Source organism: Poecilia formosa, unplaced genomic scaffold (assembly GCF_000485575.1).
Source record: "Poecilia formosa unplaced genomic scaffold, Poecilia_formosa-5.1.2 Scaffold430, whole genome shotgun sequence".
Lineage (NCBI taxonomy): Eukaryota > Metazoa > Chordata > Actinopteri > Cyprinodontiformes > Poeciliidae > Poecilia > Poecilia formosa.
This window is the reverse complement of record NW_006800369.1, coordinates 315,793-333,242: the sequence shown is the minus strand read 5'-3', so window position 1 is coordinate 333,242 and position 17,450 is coordinate 315,793. Positions and strand designations below refer to the sequence as shown.

The following is a 17,450-nucleotide window of genomic DNA, read 5'->3' as shown; positions in this document are numbered from 1 at the left end:
GGAGCTTGTTTTAAGTAAGTAAATTCTTAATATTGATGAAAAAGTCCTAGTTCCACTGACTATTTCATTTATGGTCTTATTATAAGTGAAATAATGTGCCAATGGAAGTGGCACTTCTTTCCCAATTTCAAGGAATTATTGACTTGCAACAAGCTCCTGTATCTTGCTGAAAAGTTACTTGTAAGTTACTTTTGATGCATCCTTTGCAGGGTTTCCCCCAGAAAACGAGCTAAGCCTGGTGCTAAAGAAGTCCACCAGTTGCCCTTCTGTGTTTTTATGTTAAAAAAACAGTTAACATAAAACATCAACAACAAAGAAAATATAACCGTGCTTTAAATAAAACTGGTATTTCTGCAGGTTTTGTATGTGGAATCAAATGTTATCTTTTTTAAATTGATAATGATCGGCTAAAGATTGCTGATGTTTTATTATACATAAACCTATCTTAACCCTTTTTGCTGTCACTGCTACATTAAAATAAATAAACGATTCCCAGCCTGGTGGGGCGACAAGTGAAGCCTGGTGGCCCGCCAGGCTTATAATATATATATAAACCCTGCTTTGCTACATATGATCAAGCTTTCACTAAAGGAATGTTGCTATTGCATTTTAGGCAACAAAATATTGATTCTTTTTTATTTAAAAAGGGAATTGAATTGTTTATTTGCATTTTCCTATATATTTCTAATATTACATTAAAAGGCTAAATAAAAAATCTGCAGAATGTGATAATTTTTGTATCCCATTAATCTCTGAGAATGTGTTCTTGGATTATGTTTATATTAGTTGAAAATGGTCTCAAAACAACAATGTTATCGTTTATTGCAATAATTTCTGGGTCAGTTTATCATCCAGCATAATTTATTGTATCATCAGTGAAGACTCACACATAATTCATCTGAAGTTACGTCTACCATTGACCATTTGGGCGCAGCTTTGTGTGACATGTGTGTGATTGGTCAGAGGTTTTCTGCCATGTTTTATTTTTCATCCAGAGCAGAAAAGTTCATATGTTCGGTTCGCTTCCTCTCTTTTCTCCCTAAAAAAAACCTCAGCCATCAATAAAGAGTGGGATCAATGGATGCAGAGATGAAATGAGTCGGGAAGAGAAAGTGAGGCCAGATTAGAACAGAGGAACCAACAGGCGAATGGAGACAGCGCATCTGTTAGTGGCTGGAGATCATGGCAGGCCAGAGACACTAAGGAGCTTACAGTTTTAATCACAATGGGACACTATGGCCATAGTGCAGCGCGGCATTACAGAAATGGGCCACCGCTCTCCACCGTCAGCTCCACCGGACAGTCTGGGCTGTAATCTGTCCAGCGACATTATGCTCCTTAATCCAGCCCACGTGGAGCTTTCTGAACATCGCTGAGGTTTCTCTACAGCTCCATGATATCTGCGGCGGGACTGATGATCTGCAAGCAAGGCTGCTTTTCTAAATTCCTGAAGAGCAGCGCTGCAGATCTTCACATCAGTCAAGAGAGAAAAAACAACAATGGCGTAATCTTCCTAAGATGTTTGCGGACAGGCTGTGCAGTAAAATGCTTGATTCAGAGAAACGGAGATGAAAAAGGATGAAGGGGAGCGCGACATTAGCGTTACCCCCTTACACCCACCTTCCCCACCTGCCTGTCCGCCACCAGGCGCAGCTCTCACACCATGTGGCACACTTTCTCCCTCGCCTGCAGTCTGCTGCTGCTGCCTGTGTGTGGCGAGTGTGTGTGTGTCCTTCAACAAACTCTGCGCTGTCCTTCAGCTGAATCTGTTCAGACTGTCCCCACACTAAACTCCCAGCAGGCCCAGCCCATCAATACTTCATTCCCTGCTGCAGCACCATTTGCTGCACAGCGGAGGAACTTTATTTGTGTCGCACCTTTCGTACCCAAGGTGATTCCAAGCGATTTAAAATGTGTTGCATGAATTGAATTGCATGCACCGTTAGGCCTGTCATGGTAGGAAATTTACCTGGATGCCAAATTATAACAGAAGTTACTGTGATTAGTCTGGTGTTTAGTCTCAACTAGCAAGAGCAATTTTATTTACAGAGACTTCATAATTAATTTTATTTGTTGTTTCTATTGTTTTGTTTATTTATTTTGGATATAATCTTCCAGTTCCACTGTTAAATGTTCATTAGAATCAAAGCTTATTGATCTTTGAGGATGAAAATTGTCTCAAAACAACAATATTACCATTTATCGACAGGCATAGTTGGTAACTGAGGAAATGACAACTTGGAATTAAACCTAAAGCTAATATGATGCGATAAAACATTATTGTCCTTCTATGTGGAAATAAAACCAATCATCCAATCACAAAACTTGAGAAAACCTTGATCATTTCAAAAATAAATCAACATATCCGCCATATGGTATATTTAAAGACCTGAGCTTTTCACCTGTTTTTAGGATTTTTTTAGCTGCAGATGCATCTTTTGCCACAAGTCATCAAGGATTAAATAAAATAATGCTTTTGTTGCGTTTTAGCCAACATAATATAGATTTTCTTATTTAAAAAGGGATTTTAATTATTCATTTGCATTTTCTTATGTGGCAATATTTGTATCCGATTAATCGCCAGAATAATCAATTAATCGGATACAAAATACTTAAAAAGTCCATGCATCGAAGGTTTCTGTGTGTTCATGTGAAGTTCAAGGAGGCGGAGAACCTGTCGAAGCGCGTGGCGTCGATGGGAGAGGAGGCCAGGGAGTTCCTCCCCAGGGCGTACCTGGCGCTGGGCCTCAGCTTCAGCCTGCAGGCCTCTGAGGGTAAAGTCTCACCTGGTCCTCAGATGCCTGTGAATCTGTACGGATGGATGTTTGAATTTGGAGATTCTAACCTTTTGAGTGACTCGATTTGTTTTTGTTTTTCGTCTTCAGCCACTCTGTCAGCTGATCGGAATGAGTTCAACAAAAAAGCCCTGCAGGCATTAAACAAGTATGTGTTACTTGTTTTCATTCCTTTATTTGTTTGTCACTTCCTGTCATAATAAGCAATAAATCAATGAATCGCCATAAATTAAAGCAAGCTCAGTATGGTTTATGAAAACTGGATGAGTTCAGGAGCTGATGTTCAGGTGTTTGTAGAACATAAAAACTCTGCCTTTCCTCCACAGAGCCAATTCATTAGACCCACTGGACGCTCAGATTTCCATGTACCTGGCTCTCCAGCTGGCCCTCGTACGCCAGGTACAAGCAAGCCTTTAAGCAATGTCACATTGTTGCATTTTCATTACAAATGTGTGCAAAACTTTGTCAACACTCCATTAATGCCGAAAAAACACAATTGTGGAATTGTGAAGTTTCCATTAAATAAGAAACAGAATTAAATGATGTGTGAAAAAGTTTGTTCCTCAATAAGTCATTAAAAATATTCAGTGCCATCATCTTCCTACCACTTCCTGTTGTCTTCTTCAACGTCTCTGCCAGGAGTAACATCCGCTTGTCGATCGTGTGATGCAGAAAAAAACTTTCTATTGCAGTTTTACAATTTTTATCAACAAACAGGAATTTTGTTTTAAATTGTTGTGATTCCATTAAGCACATTTATTTTCAAAATGTCAAATTGAGCAATTATATAATGGAGACGCTGCTAATAGCTGCGTTTCTGTTGACCATAAAACTGAGCTAATTGAAAGTTTCAATAAAAAGTTTTGCCGCCAAGATGAGGTTGTTTTTCAATCATATCAAAATTGGATATTTTGCAAAACTGCAAAGGAAATACTTGTCTTCTTATCGCACGTCACACAATCAACAAGTGGATGTTACTACTGGTGAAAACCACAAAGAAGACAGGAAGTGTCAGGAGGTTGATGGTTTCTTTTCATTTTTTTAAACAAGCTTATCCACACGTAACTTTAATTTCTTATTTAATTAAAACACTGCAATTGCAAATTTTGTTTTTTCAACATTAGTAAAATATCAACAAAGATTTGCATTTGTAGCAGAAACGCAGCTACAGAGTCTGAAGTTTTACCTGAAAACCGTTTTGCTTTTCCAGGTGTCTGCAGCCATGGAGCCGCTACAAACGGCTTTGTCTCTGCGCGCCGATGACCTGCCGTCCCTCCACCTGCTGACCCTGCTGCTGAGCTCCCAGAAACATCACCGTCACGCCCTGGACACCCTCACCCTGGCCCTCAGCCAGCATCCGGACAACTTCAAGTAAAGCAAACTCCCAATCACACATCAAACAGAAAGAAAACCGCAGAGAAGAACATTTTTGTTATTTTTACGAGTGTTTGTGACAGAAAGCAGCTCCAGGGCGCGGCGCAGGGAGGGCCTGTCCTGACAGAGCGCTGGCTGTGGGGATTGGGTGTCTTGGCTGCACTATGGTGGAAACCAAGCGCACAAACACAGGCGCCGTCTCGACGCCTTATTTAGACGTGCCAGAGTGGGAAGCCTGCATTGCAGCACCGTTGCCCCTCATGCACCCTCACCCTTTCACCGCTGCAGCTCTGGCAACAATCCTACAGCCACTTCAGAGGGACGTGTCGCCGTGCATTGCAGGCATCGATTATTTTAGTAATATTGACAATTAATCAGTTAACCAGTCAAAAAAAGGCCACATTCTGCAGATTGTTCATTTAATCACCCAAGTCTTTTTCATACAATATTAGAAATAATACATTTTAAAAAATACAAATAAGCAATTCAGTTCCTTTTTACAATAAGAAAATCAATTTTTTTTTGTTTAAAATCCAATAACGTAGCATTCCTTTAGCATACGGTTGATCATTTGTAGCAAAGGATGCATCTGCAGGTGAATAACTAGTTCTGACATCAACATGTGAAAACTAAGGCCTTTCTGCTCAACTTTACATCAACACAGTTTACGGCTGATCTGTTGACATATTTTTGGATAAATTGATTAATAGCTAGATAGCAAAAGGTGACTTAATAGAACATATTTTTACAGAATTTGAACTAGGTGAAGCTAAAACTATGAAACTGGAGGAGTTCTGGGTAGAACATAAAACATTTTGATTAATTTCTGCTGAGTATGTTATTCTTTCAGCAAACTGCCTTTTTATGAGTTTATATTCCAGTTAACAATTAATCGGTTACTAAATTAGTTGATGATTAATCGATTCATCACGATTAATTGTGTCAGGCTAATTAAAGTCTAAAAAGGTTTTGTGTAAAAGTAAAATACGGTTGAAATCTGACGAAATCCAGTGATTATTTTAAATTTACCAGCTTAAACACAGATATTCTGTGGAAAATGTTCCTCACAACAGAAACTTCAGAGAACTGGCCACGATTTGGTTTTGCTGTGAGCTGCTTTTGTAACATCATTATGTATTTTCTGTCGTAATCATTTCTTAATTGTTTATTTGCTGTTATTTTGTCGTTTTAGTTTATATTTTGTGTTTANGTGTGTGTGTGTGTGTGTGTGTGTGTGTGTGTGTGTGTGTGTGTGTGTGTTGGTTTGTTTTTGTGCAGCAGAAAAATTGATCCTTGCTGTGCGATAAAGCGACACCTCTGATCAATGGGGATCTCTAGAAATAGTCTGCCCCCTAAAAGGAGAGGGGGGCCGCCTCGGTGTCGTCAGATCCGCTTTTATCCCGGGCTTGCCCTGCTGTGTGTGTTTGGTCCATTAATGATCGACCTACATGTATTAAGTGACTGTGTGTCTAAAAGGGTCTATTAGGGCTGTGTTAGGAGAGTTGATGCGTGTTTAATGCTCACAGTTCGTCATTCGTTCTGGTGTGTGTGATTCGCAGTGGGTCGGCGCTGTGTCTGTGTTGAAAGAATGCGCCAGGATGAGACCAGACGACCCCTCGCTGCCCATGCTGGCTGCTAAGATCTGCATCGGTCAACTGCACTGGGTGAATGCATCCCAACACCTGCATGTTAACACCTGAAACGAAAAGCGTTCAGAAAGCACTGAGATTCACTGCAAAAACACAAAATCTTACCAAGTTTCTCTGGTCTGGTTTCTACTGCAAATATCTTAGTTCACCTGAAATAAAACAAAACTAACCTATAAGTAACTTTTCAGCAAGATATAGGAGCTTGTTTTAAGTAAGTAAATTCTTAATATTGATGAAAAAGTCCTAGTTCCACTGACTATTTCATTTATGGTCTTATTATAAGTGAAATAATGTGCCAATGGAAGTGGCACTTCTTTCCCAATTTCAAGGAATTATCGACTTGCAACAAGCTCCTGTATCTTGCTGAAAAGTTACTTGTAAGTTACTTTTTATGCATCCTTTGCAGGGTTTCCCCCAGAAAACGAGCTAAGCCTGGTGCTAAAGAAGTCCACCAGTTGCCCTTCTGTGTTTTTATGTTAAAAAAACAGTTAACATAAAACATCAACAACAAAGGAAATATAACCGTGCTTTAAATAAAACTGGTATTTCTGCAGGTTTTGTATGTGGAATCAAATGTTATCTTTTTTAAATTGATAATGATCGGCTAAAGATTACTGATGTTTTATTATACACTGCTCAAAAAAAATAAAGGGAACACTCAAATAACACATCCTAGATCTGAATGAATGAAATATTCTCATTGAATACTTTGTTCTGTACAAAGTTGAATGTGCTGACAACAAAATCACACAAAAATCATCAATGGAAATCAAATTTATTAACCAATGGAGGCCTGGATTTGGAGCCACACACAAAATTAAAGTGAAATGTTCCCTTTATTTTTTTGAGCAGTATACATAAACCTATCTTAACCCTTTTTGCTGTCACTGCTACATTAAAATAAATAAACGATTCCCAGCCTGGTGGGGCGACAAGTGAAGCCTGGTGGCCCGCCAGGCTTATAATATATATATAAACCCTGCTTTGCTACATATGATCAAGCTTTCACTAAAGGAATGTTGCTATTGCATTTTAGGCAACAAAATATTGATTCTTTTTTATTTAAAAAGGGAATTGAATTGTTTATTTGCATTTTCCTATATATTTCTAATATTACATTAAAAGGCTTAAAAGGTTAAATAAAAAATCTGCAGAATGTGATAATTTTTGTATCCCATTAATCTCTGAGAATGTGTTCTTGGATTATGTTTATATTAGTTGAAAATGGTCTCAAAACAACAATGTTATCGTTTATTGCAATAATTTCTGGGTCAGTTTATCGTCCAGCATAATTTATTGTATCATCAGTGAAGACTCACACATAATTCATCTGAAGTTACGTCTACCATTGACCATTTGGGCGCAGCTTTGTGTGACATGTGTGTGATTGGTCAGAGGTTTTCTGCCATGTTTTATTTTTCATCCAGAGCAGAAAAGTTCATATGTTCGGTTCGCTTCCTCTCTTTTCTCCCTAAAAAAAACCTCAGCCATCAATAAAGAGTGGGATCAATGGATGCAGAGATGAAATGAGTCGGGAAGAGAAAGTGAGGCCAGATTAGAGCAGAGGAACCAACAGGCGAATGGAGACAGCGCATCTGTTAGTGGCTGGAGATCATGGCAGGCCAGAGACACTAAGGAGCTTACAGTTTTAATCACAATGGGACACTATGGCCATAGTGCAGCGCGGCATTACAGAAATGGGCCACCGCTCTCCACCGTCAGCTCCACCGGACAGTCTGGGCTGTAATCTGTCCAGCGACATTATGCTCCTTAAGCCAGCCCACATGGAGCTTTCTGAACATCGCTGAGGTTTCTCTACAGCTCCATGATATCTGCGGCGGGACTGATGATCTGCAAGCAAGGCTGCTTTTCTAAATTCCTGAAGAGCAGCGCTGCAGATCTTCACATCAGTCAAGAGAGAAAAAACAACAACGGCGTAATCTTCCTAAGATGTTTGCGGACAGGCTGTGCAGTAAAATGCTTGATTCAGAGAAACGGAGATGAAAAAGGATGAAGGGGAGCGCGACATTAGCGTTAGCTTTACCCCCTTACACCCACCTTCCCCACCTGCCTGTCCGCCACCAGGCGCAGCTCTCACACCATGTGGCACACTTTCTCCCTCGCCTGCAGTCTGCTGCTGCTGCCTGTGTGTGGCGAGTGTGTGTGTGTCCTTCAACAAACTCTGCGCTGTCCTTCAGCTGAATCTGTTCAGACTGTCCCCACACTAAACTCCCAGCAGGCCCAGCCCATCAATACTTCATTCCCTGCTGCAGCACCATTTGCTGCACAGCGGAGGAACTTTATTTGTGTCGCACCTTTCGTACCCAAGGTGATTCCAAGCGATTTAAAATGTGTTGCATGAATTGAATTGCATGCACCGTTAGGCCTGTCATGGTAGGAAATTTACCTGGATGCCAAATTATAACAGAAGTTACTGTGATTAGTCTGGTGTTTAGTCTCAACTAGCAAGAGCAATTTTATTTACAGAGACTTCATAATTAATTTTATTTGTTGTTTCTATTGTTTTGTTTATTTATTTTGGATATAATCTTCCAGTTCCACTGTTAAATGTTCATTAGAATCAAAGCTTATTGATCTTTGAGGATGAAAATTGTCTCAAAACAACAATATTACCATTTATCGACAGGCATAGTTGGTAACTGAGGAAATGACAACTTGGAATTAAACCTAAAGCTAATATGATGCGATAAAACATTATTGTCCTTCTATGTGGAAATAAAACCAATCATCCAATCACAAAACTTGAGAAAACCTTGATCATTTCAAAAATAAATCAACATATCCGCCATATGGTATATTTAAAGACCTGAGCTTTTCACCTGTTTTTAGGATTTTTTTAGCTGCAGATGCATCTTTTGCCACAAGTCATCAAGGATTAAATAAAATAATGCTTTTGTTGCGTTTTAGCCAACATAATATAGATTTTCTTATTTAAAAAGGGATTTTAATTATTCATTTGCATTTTCTTATGTGGCAATATTTGTATCCGATTAATCGCCAGAATAATCAATTAATCGGATACAAAATACTTAAAAAGTCCATGCATCGAAGGTTTCTGTGTGTTCATGTGAAGTTCAAGGAGGCGGAGAACCTGTCGAAGCGCGTGGCATCGATGGGAGAGGAGGCCAGGGAGTTCCTCCCCAGGGCGTACCTGGCGCTGGGCCTCAGCTTCAGCCTTCAGGCCTCTGAGGGTAAAGTCTCACCTGGTCCTCAGATGCCTGTGAATCTGTACGGATGGATGTTTGAATTTGGAGATTCTAACCTTTTGAGTGACTCGATTTGTTTTTGTTTTTCGTCTTCAGCCACTCTGTCAGCTGATCGGAATGAGTTAAACAAAAAAGCCTTGCAGGCATTAAACAAGTATGTGTTACTTGTTTTCATTCCTTTATTTATTTGTCACTTCCTGTCATAATAAGCAATAAATCAATGAATTGCCATAAATTAAAGCAAGCTCAGTATGGTTTATGAAACCTGGGTGAGTTCAGGAGCTGATGTTCAGGTGTTTGTAGAACATAAAAACTCTGCCTTTCCTCCACAGAGCCAATTCATTAGACCCACTGGACGCTCAGATTTCCATGTACCTGGCTCTCCAGCTGGCCCTCGTACGCCAGGTACAAGCAAGCCTTTAAGCAATGTCACATTGTTGCATTTTCATTACAAATGTGTGCAAAACTTTGTCAACACTCCATTAATGCCGAAAAAACACAATTATGGAATTGTGAAGTTTCCATTAAATAAGAAACAGAATTAAATGATGTGTGAAAAAGTTTGTTCCTCAATAAGTCATTAAAAATATTCAGTGCCATCATCTTCCTACCACTTCCTGTTGTCTTCTTCAACGTCTCTGCCAGGAGTAACATCCGCTTGTCGATCGTGTGATGCAGAAAAAAAACTTTCTATTGCAGTTTTACAATTTTTATCAACAAACAGGAATTTTGTTTTAAATTGTTGTGATTCCATTAAGCACATTTATTTTCAAAATGTCAAATTGAGCAATTATACAATGGAGACGCTGCTAATAGCTGCGTTTCTGTTGACCATAAAACTGAGCTAATTGAAAGTTTCAATAAAAAGTTTTGCCGCCAAGATGAGGTTGTTTTTCAATCATATCAAAATTGGATATTTTGCAAAACTGCAAAGGAAATACTTGTCTTCTTATCGCACGTCACACAATCAACAAGTGGATGTTACTACTGGTGAAAACCACAAAGAAGACAGGAAGTGTCAGGAGGTTGATGGTTTCTTTTCAGTTTTTTAAACAAGCTTATCCACACGTAACTTTAATTTCTTATTTAATTCAAACACTGCAATTGCAAAGTTTGGTTTTTTCAACATTAGTAAAATATCAACAAAGATTTGCATTTGTAGCAGAAAAGCAGCTACAGAGTCTGAAGTTTCACCTGAAAACCGTTTTGCTTTTCCAGGTGTCTGCAGCCATGGAGCCGCTACAAACGGCTTTGTCTCTGCGCGCCGATGACCTGCCGTCCCTCCACCTGCTGACCCTGCTGCTGAGCTCCCAGAAACATCACCGTCACGCCCTGGAAACCCTCACCCTGGCCCTCAGCCAGCATCCGGACAACTTCAAGTAAAGCAAACACCCAATCACACATCAAACAGAAAGAAAACCGCAGAGAAGAACATTTTTTGTTGTTTTTACGAGTGTTTGTGACAGAAAGCAGCTCCAGGGCGCGGCGCAGGGAGGGCCTGTCCTGACAGAGCGCTGGCTGTGGGGATTGGGTGTCTTGGCTGCACTATGGTGGAAACCAAGCGCACAAACACAGGCGCCGTCTCGACGCCTTATTTAGACGTGCCAGAGTGGGAAGCCTGCATTGCAGCACCGTTGCCCCTCATGCACCCTCACCCTTTCACCGCTGCAGCTCTGGCAACAATCCTACAGCCACTTCAGAGGGACGTGTCGCCGTGCATTGCAGGCATCGATTATTTTAGTAATATTGACAATTAATCAGTTAACCAGTCAAAAAAAGGCCACATTCTGCAGATTGTTCATTTAATCACCCAAGTCTTTTTCATACAATATTAGAAATAATACATTTTAAAAAATACAAATAAGCAATTCAGTTCCTTTTTACAATAAGAAAATCAATTTTTTTTTTTGTTTAAAATCCAATAACGTAGCATTCCTTTAGCATACGGTTGATCATTTGTAGCAAAGGATGCATCTGCAGGTGAATAACTAGTTCTGACATCAACATGTGAAAACTTTCTGCTCAACTTTACATCAACACAGTTTACGGCTGATCTGTTGACTTATTTTTGGATTAATTGATTAATAGCTAGATAGCAAAAGGTGACTTAATAGAACATATTTTTACAGAATTTGAACTAGGTGAAGCTAAAACTATGAAACTGGAGGAGTTCTGGGTAGAACATAAAACATTTTGATTAATTTCTGCTGAGTGTGTTATTCTTTCAGCAAACTGCCTTTTTATGAGTTTATATTCCAGTTAACAATTAATCGGTTACTAAATTAGTTGATGATTAATCGATTCATCACGATTAATTGTTTCAGGCTAATTAAAGTCTAAAAAGGTTTTGTGTAAAAGTAAAATACGGTTGAAATCTGACGAAATCCAGTGATTATTTTAAATTTACCAGTTTAAACACAGATATTCTGTGGAAAATGTTCCTCACAACAGAAACTTCAGAGAACTAGCCACGATTTGGTTTTGCTGTGAGCTGCTTTTGTAACATCATTATGTATTTTCTGTCGTAATCATTTCTTAATTGTTTATTTGCTGTTATTTTGTCGTTTTAGTTTATATTTTGTGTTTAAGTCAATAGAGGAGTTCTGGGTAGAACATATTAATAGACAAAGAATTTAATTTTTATCTTAAATGTAAAATGTATATATTTTTGTACAGTTTTGTCAGCAAATTAAATTTGAGTCTTTATACTCCAGTTAGCTATTAATCAATCACTAAATTAGATGATTATTTGAATAATCGATTAATCCGATTAATCGTTTCAGCCGTACATGCACCTACCTTGTGTATGTGTTAGTTTATTGCAACATTTGCAACTATAACTGATTTCATAAGTAAAATAATGACAAAATCTGAAGGCGTTTCTCAATAAATGTTGTAAATTTTGCAGCATTATTACAGTATCTGTCTCTCTGGTGTATCGCAGAGCTGCAATAACACCAGGAATGTGCTCATTACCTGAGGAGGATGGACGTGTGCAATAAAACCTGCCAAGGCCGATTCTTTCACACTAATATGGCAGCATGTTGCATCATTCCTCTGATGTGCTTTCAGAGCGCTGAGAAGCGTTTCGTATCGCAGCCATTTGGGGTCAGTGTTGTCCTCCGCGGCCCCAGCACAAACAGATGGGTGATTGTCAAACATGCAAGTGGGAGAGAGATTGGTGGAGGGAGCAGAAAAACAAGAAAATTGATGAAATAACGAAGGACATCAGAGCCTGACAGGAAGCGTCGGAGAGGAAGGGAGTGGGTGGGCGCTTTTATAACCGCACAGGCCGATCCTTTTCGCTGCATGTACAGTCGGATGATGAAGTCTGTTCCCAGTCTGCCTGGATGCACAGTCACACACTCGGAGACGCGCACACACACATTTTACACCTCCTCGGTGGAGACACTTGACTGCTTTGACCCATTTAAGAGCTCTTTGCCGGGCTCGGCCAATCATGTCGCTCGCTGCACCAGGAATCCCCCATTGCCCCGGTAACCGTGAGGTCACGCTGGTAGAGCAGGCAGCGGTTGTCGCGTCAACCCGTTGTTACGGTTCTGCAAAAAATAAAAGATGTTGAGTCAGAGGGAAGCAGGGACAGTGACATAACTGAGTCCGTAGTCGATGTCTGACTTGAAATGTTTCATTTCATGACTTGCTTCACTTATAAAGTCATAAATTAAACTAAATTTTAAAAAAACATGAAATTTAGAACACAAATCATAAAGAAGACAAGATATGCCTTATCTTTTCTGCTGCATCAGGGTTTGACACCATAAACTCTTTTGATCACATTCATCAAACTGAAGGCCCGGGGGCCAAATGTGGCCCGCCGTAGCTGTTTATCTGGCCCTCTAGACTCCACATGCTAAAGCTAAATTAGGTCAACCAGTCCCTCCAGTTTTCTGTGATTCTGTGGAAATTCACATTAAAGTCAACAGATCACAGCATTTTTCATGGATACCTGCAAGTTTATTGCAAAAACTGTTTATGTGATGCCAACTCTCTCCTGTAGGAGGCAGTATTTCTAACTTTTACAACACTGCTGCCTCAGCTTTATTGGATGTCTTTTTTGTGATCAATATGCATAACGTCGTACTTCAGTGCAAATATCTCAAAATTCCTTGCAAATATTTCAAAATCAGTGATTTTGATTGCAAAAAATTCCCAAACAACAATCGTAAAATCCTGGAGGGACGAACAACGTGAAGCATGTTCAATATTATTTAATTTTAAGACGTATTTGTTAATGCAGACAGCTATATTGACATTTAACTGTTTAATAACGAGTTTTATTAATATAGTCATGATCTTGATTTGGTCCGAGACTACTGTGAGTTTAACAGCTCTGCTGCTTAATGCAAGTCGCCAGTCAGCTCATTGCATTTACAATTAGATGTGTGAAGGACAATTTGTTGAAGTTCAAACTTGGCATCAGTGCAGAGAGGAAATTTACTTTGATTTATAGAGAAGGATTGAAGGGAGAAGAGTCGACCAAACTGGCCGCTGTCTTTTCACACAAGGGATGTTCAATCAAATACGTTTAATCTTTTTTTATTGCAGTATATCTATAAATGTAAACCAGACATATATATTGGTATATGTTTAACAAAAAATATACCAACCGTCATTATCTGACAGGTTATAACCTGCACACCTGCAGCAGCAGCAGAATTACCGTTCCTGAAGATTTCCACAAATATTTAACAGAGTGTTTTGTTTCTTAGTCATATCATGCAATGTATTTTACTGGAGATAGACCAGCACAAAGTGCACATTATTGTCAAGTAGATGCAGATAAGACATTTAAATTTTTGACAATGTGGTTCTAACATGTAAATAAGTAACATCTGCTGTAGAAAACTATTTGTTTTTCTCCTCATCATTTTAGTTTCATAAGTCAGTGACACGGTTAGTGCTATAATACCGGTTCATTGCTTAATCTCAGTGTAAAAGCATCTGTTCTGTAAATACCAAGGATCCCAGCAGAAGGTCAGGGAGAAATATATTGAGAAGACGTAATACTCGCCCTGAATACACTGTGAAACATGGTGGTGATACCATTATGCTGTGGGAATGGTTTTCTTCAGCACGGACAGAGTCGATGGGAAAAGGGAGTGAAATACAAGACGATCCCAGAATAAAACTTCTTAAAACCTGAACAGAGGCTCAGTTAAGGTCAGGGAGTTTCCACACCTGATAGTTCAGTAGATTCGGTTCGATTGGAGCCCAAATTCCAACGTCTGTTACATTTTCAGCTGCTGTGGTTTGCTTTCACACCACATTGTGTCAAATGATCCACACAAATTGAAAAACGTGTTCCCCTCCTCGCCTGTGGTGGCGCTGCGCCAAGAACCACTGAACTTGGCGACACAAAAACTTCTGAAGACACTGAGTGCAAGTTCCTTCCTCATGAAAAGAAACAAAAACTGAGTGGTGTCTTTTTTTCACAGTTGTAGGATTTCTCTTTTGTCTTTGGTAAAAGACCATGAACCATTTCTCTCGCTAGCGTTAGACTAGCGCGTTTGTCTTGGTTGTAATTTCCCAGAATGCCTTGCGTTGTAGTCCACTTCCTGCTTTTGTAGCGGTTTCCTGATAATCTGTGAGAAATGTGTCTCCTCTTCCTTCTCCCAGTGCTAACAAGAAACAACCAATCAGATGCAGGAGGTGGGTCTTAGTGCTGTCAATCACAATCTTGTGGCGCTGCTCATCCCCTCTGTCCGCACTCTTTACTCTCTGCTGCCGCTGCAGCTTTTCCCTATCAACAGATCCTATTGCAAATGCTAATTATAGTTAAAAAGGTTTTCCTGTGACAGTAATATATTTCTCCGCCATTAGCCCATTTAACAGCGACTACATGAGGTTGATTGACAGCACTAAGACCCGCCTCCTGACTCTGATTGGCTGTTGTTGGTCAGGCATTTCTTCAGACGGTAATTATACCTCAGAGAGGAAGTGGAGGAGAGTTGTCTCATCATGACATGGAGACAGTTTTACCAAATATGTAAAAACAATATATTTTATAAAAACTGCATACAGCAGCTTTAAAGTTCTGCAGAGAATCAATGTCAGGCCTTGAAAACTGATCTTCTCAGACAGTGTTCTGCCTAAATAAAAAACCAGTGCACTGTTTAAATTAGAATGATGAAACACGGAGCATCTATTCAGTAAAGCTTTTTTTGATTTCATACTCAAACCTCACCGCTGCGGCCCGCTGAGCCGAGGCCCGGCTGCAGAGCTCAAAGTCAGAATACAAGACTCCCGACAGAGACGGAGGGAGACGATGAAAGGAGGTGTTTTCTCAGCAGGAGGCCCATAGAATATCATCGGCTCTGGATGTGTGAGAGATCAAAGCTGGCTCTGACTGGTGTGCATTTCATATGTGCATGCTTGCACTTGTGTGGGTGCGAGTGCGCGAACATTTGTCCATTCTTGCACATGCATGTTGTGTGTGTGTGTGTGTGTGTGTGTTTTTGTGTTGAATGTGTGCACATGGATGTGTGTGACTCTTGTTAGCCACTGGCTCTCTGCACCACAGTGAACTGTCAGCTCGCTGTAGCATACCAAATTTCTGCTTCCTCGTTTTCTCCCACATCCTCAACCCCCGGCTTCTGCCTTCTTCTGTATCCGCTGCGTCCAATCGCTCTCCGGTCTTTTTTTTTCTCACCCTCCTTGCACACACTTTATCTCTCTCTCTCTCTTAATTTCTTCCTTTCTTTGAAATTAGAATCACAGAATAAACAAGCATTCATTTGAGTGAGTGTCACAGTTTATATACTAAAGATCCAGCTTTCATTTTAGGTGTTGCATGGCTTACTGTACGTCAGGTTGCAATCTGAAAGCATATCTGCACAGGCTAGTGTGTGTGTGTGTGCGCGCACGCGTGTGTGTGTGTGTGTGTGCGTGTGTGTGTGTGTGTGTTATATATGCACGTGTGCGTTCTTGTGCGTGTGCATATATTTACGCTTGTCGTACATCTGCAGTTTTGTGTTCACGCCTCATGTGCTTCCAGAGACTACGCTCTCTGATCTGTGGGAGTGCGGAATGAGTAATATAGTAGATGTACTACTTTTTTTTTTTCCAGGAGGGAACATCATTAGCTATTTTTATGTGTGGAGTTTACGCTGGCACTCACCACTCTCAGCACTCCGACGCCGAGCGTTTACTCAGAGCTGCGCCGCTCTGCACACGACCGGCTCCGTCCCAGGAGGCAGGAAAATGACAGGCTGTGTAATCCGCTGTGCAGTTTCAAGTGTTGTAATCTTGGTGAAATCTATCTTTTCTGATGCTGCCTTGGAAAACACAGATTGTACTGAGGCACAGAAGAGCAAGGTGGAATCGTTTCTACCCTATTATCAGTCATCTCATAGAAAATAGAGGATTTTCTGAATAAATCCATCAGTTGGTTCTTCCAGCTTATTCTTGCAGGGTCACAAGTTGCCAGTTCACCTCAGGGCAACAGAGAGATGCAACAACCATGCACACACACTCACACACCTAAGGACAGTTTGTAGAAAGCAATTAACCCATCACATGTGAAAGAGAGAACAAACAGGCTGGGATTCAAACCCACAACCTTCTTGCTGCAAGGCAGCAGTGCTGCAAACTGTGGTGCCCGTTTTGTTTATTTCAAACAACTTGTAGTTCTGAATGTTTGTAAATCAGGCCTTCCTGCTAAATATAGCAAAATATTTAGTTTGCAGCTAATTATTTAATTAGCAAGCATTTGGTTAGCTAGTTAAACATTTTATTTTTAGCTATGTATCTTGTTAGCAAGCTAGCAAGTTTTGCTAGTGGCTACACTTTGAATTAGCAAGCTGAATGTTTAGTTTGTAGCTATAAATTCAGCTAGCAAGCAAGCATTTGTTTGGCAAGCTAAATATTTAGTTTGTAGTTATCAATTTTGTTAGCAAGTTAAATATTTTTGCTTGTGGCTAAATATTTAATTAGAAAGCTAAATGTTTGGATTGTGCTCAACACTGTGACATTTATGAATGATTAACATGGTGAAAATAAAACTTTGCCAAATGATTACTTTTTTTCTTTTATGACATGCTAAATAACCCAAATAATTGCTGTTATTTTTTGTCAGTGTAAGTTTATAACTGTCACTTCACATAAATCAAACACACTAATGGTTGCATATTAAATGAAAGAACGTGTAGTTGTAGTTAGGTTGTAGTTTTTGACCCGGTTTAAGCTTTGAACTCATTCACCAAATTCCTGCTGTTGAAATCCATTGAGAAAGAACAGTTCAGTTCAGATACATCATTAAATAACTCAAGCATAAGCTAAACTCTTGGTATTTCTTTTTTTACCAACTAATACTAATCTAAGCTTAGAAGGATTTCTCATGTCGTACACCGAGGCGACAAAGAGAGAACCGGTTTTATTGTGCAGAG

General features: G+C 39.8%; 1 protein-coding gene and 1 long non-coding RNA gene across 6 annotated transcripts in view; one reads left to right on the top strand and one right to left on the bottom strand.

The window, feature by feature from the left end:
* ttc7a (tetratricopeptide repeat domain 7A) overlaps positions 1-17,450 on the top strand; it is a 53,659-nt gene that overhangs the window by 20,613 nt on the left and 15,596 nt on the right. For all 4 annotated transcript variants that reach the window (XM_007577170.2, XM_007577171.2, XM_007577172.2 and 1 more), the window contains 5 exons: positions 5,729-5,833; positions 8,913-9,030; positions 9,142-9,199; positions 9,378-9,450; positions 10,264-10,424. In XM_007577170.2, the coding sequence (XP_007577232.1) occupies positions 5,729-5,833; positions 8,913-9,030; positions 9,142-9,199; positions 9,378-9,450; positions 10,264-10,424 (515 nt within the window). The remainder of the gene's footprint in view (positions 1-5,728; positions 5,834-8,912; positions 9,031-9,141; positions 9,200-9,377; positions 9,451-10,263; positions 10,425-17,450) is intronic.
* On the bottom strand, positions 5,800-17,440 carry LOC107833707 (uncharacterized). Of its 2 annotated transcripts, XR_001659467.1 has the most exons (3): positions 16,184-17,440; positions 12,022-12,605; positions 5,800-5,865 (listed from the first exon to the last, which is right to left on the bottom strand). It is a non-coding gene; the product is annotated as an uncharacterized LOC107833707 (long non-coding RNA). The 2 variants fall into 2 exon arrangements; XR_001659466.1 differs by lacking the exon at positions 5,800-5,865 and having other exon boundaries at positions 11,721-12,605.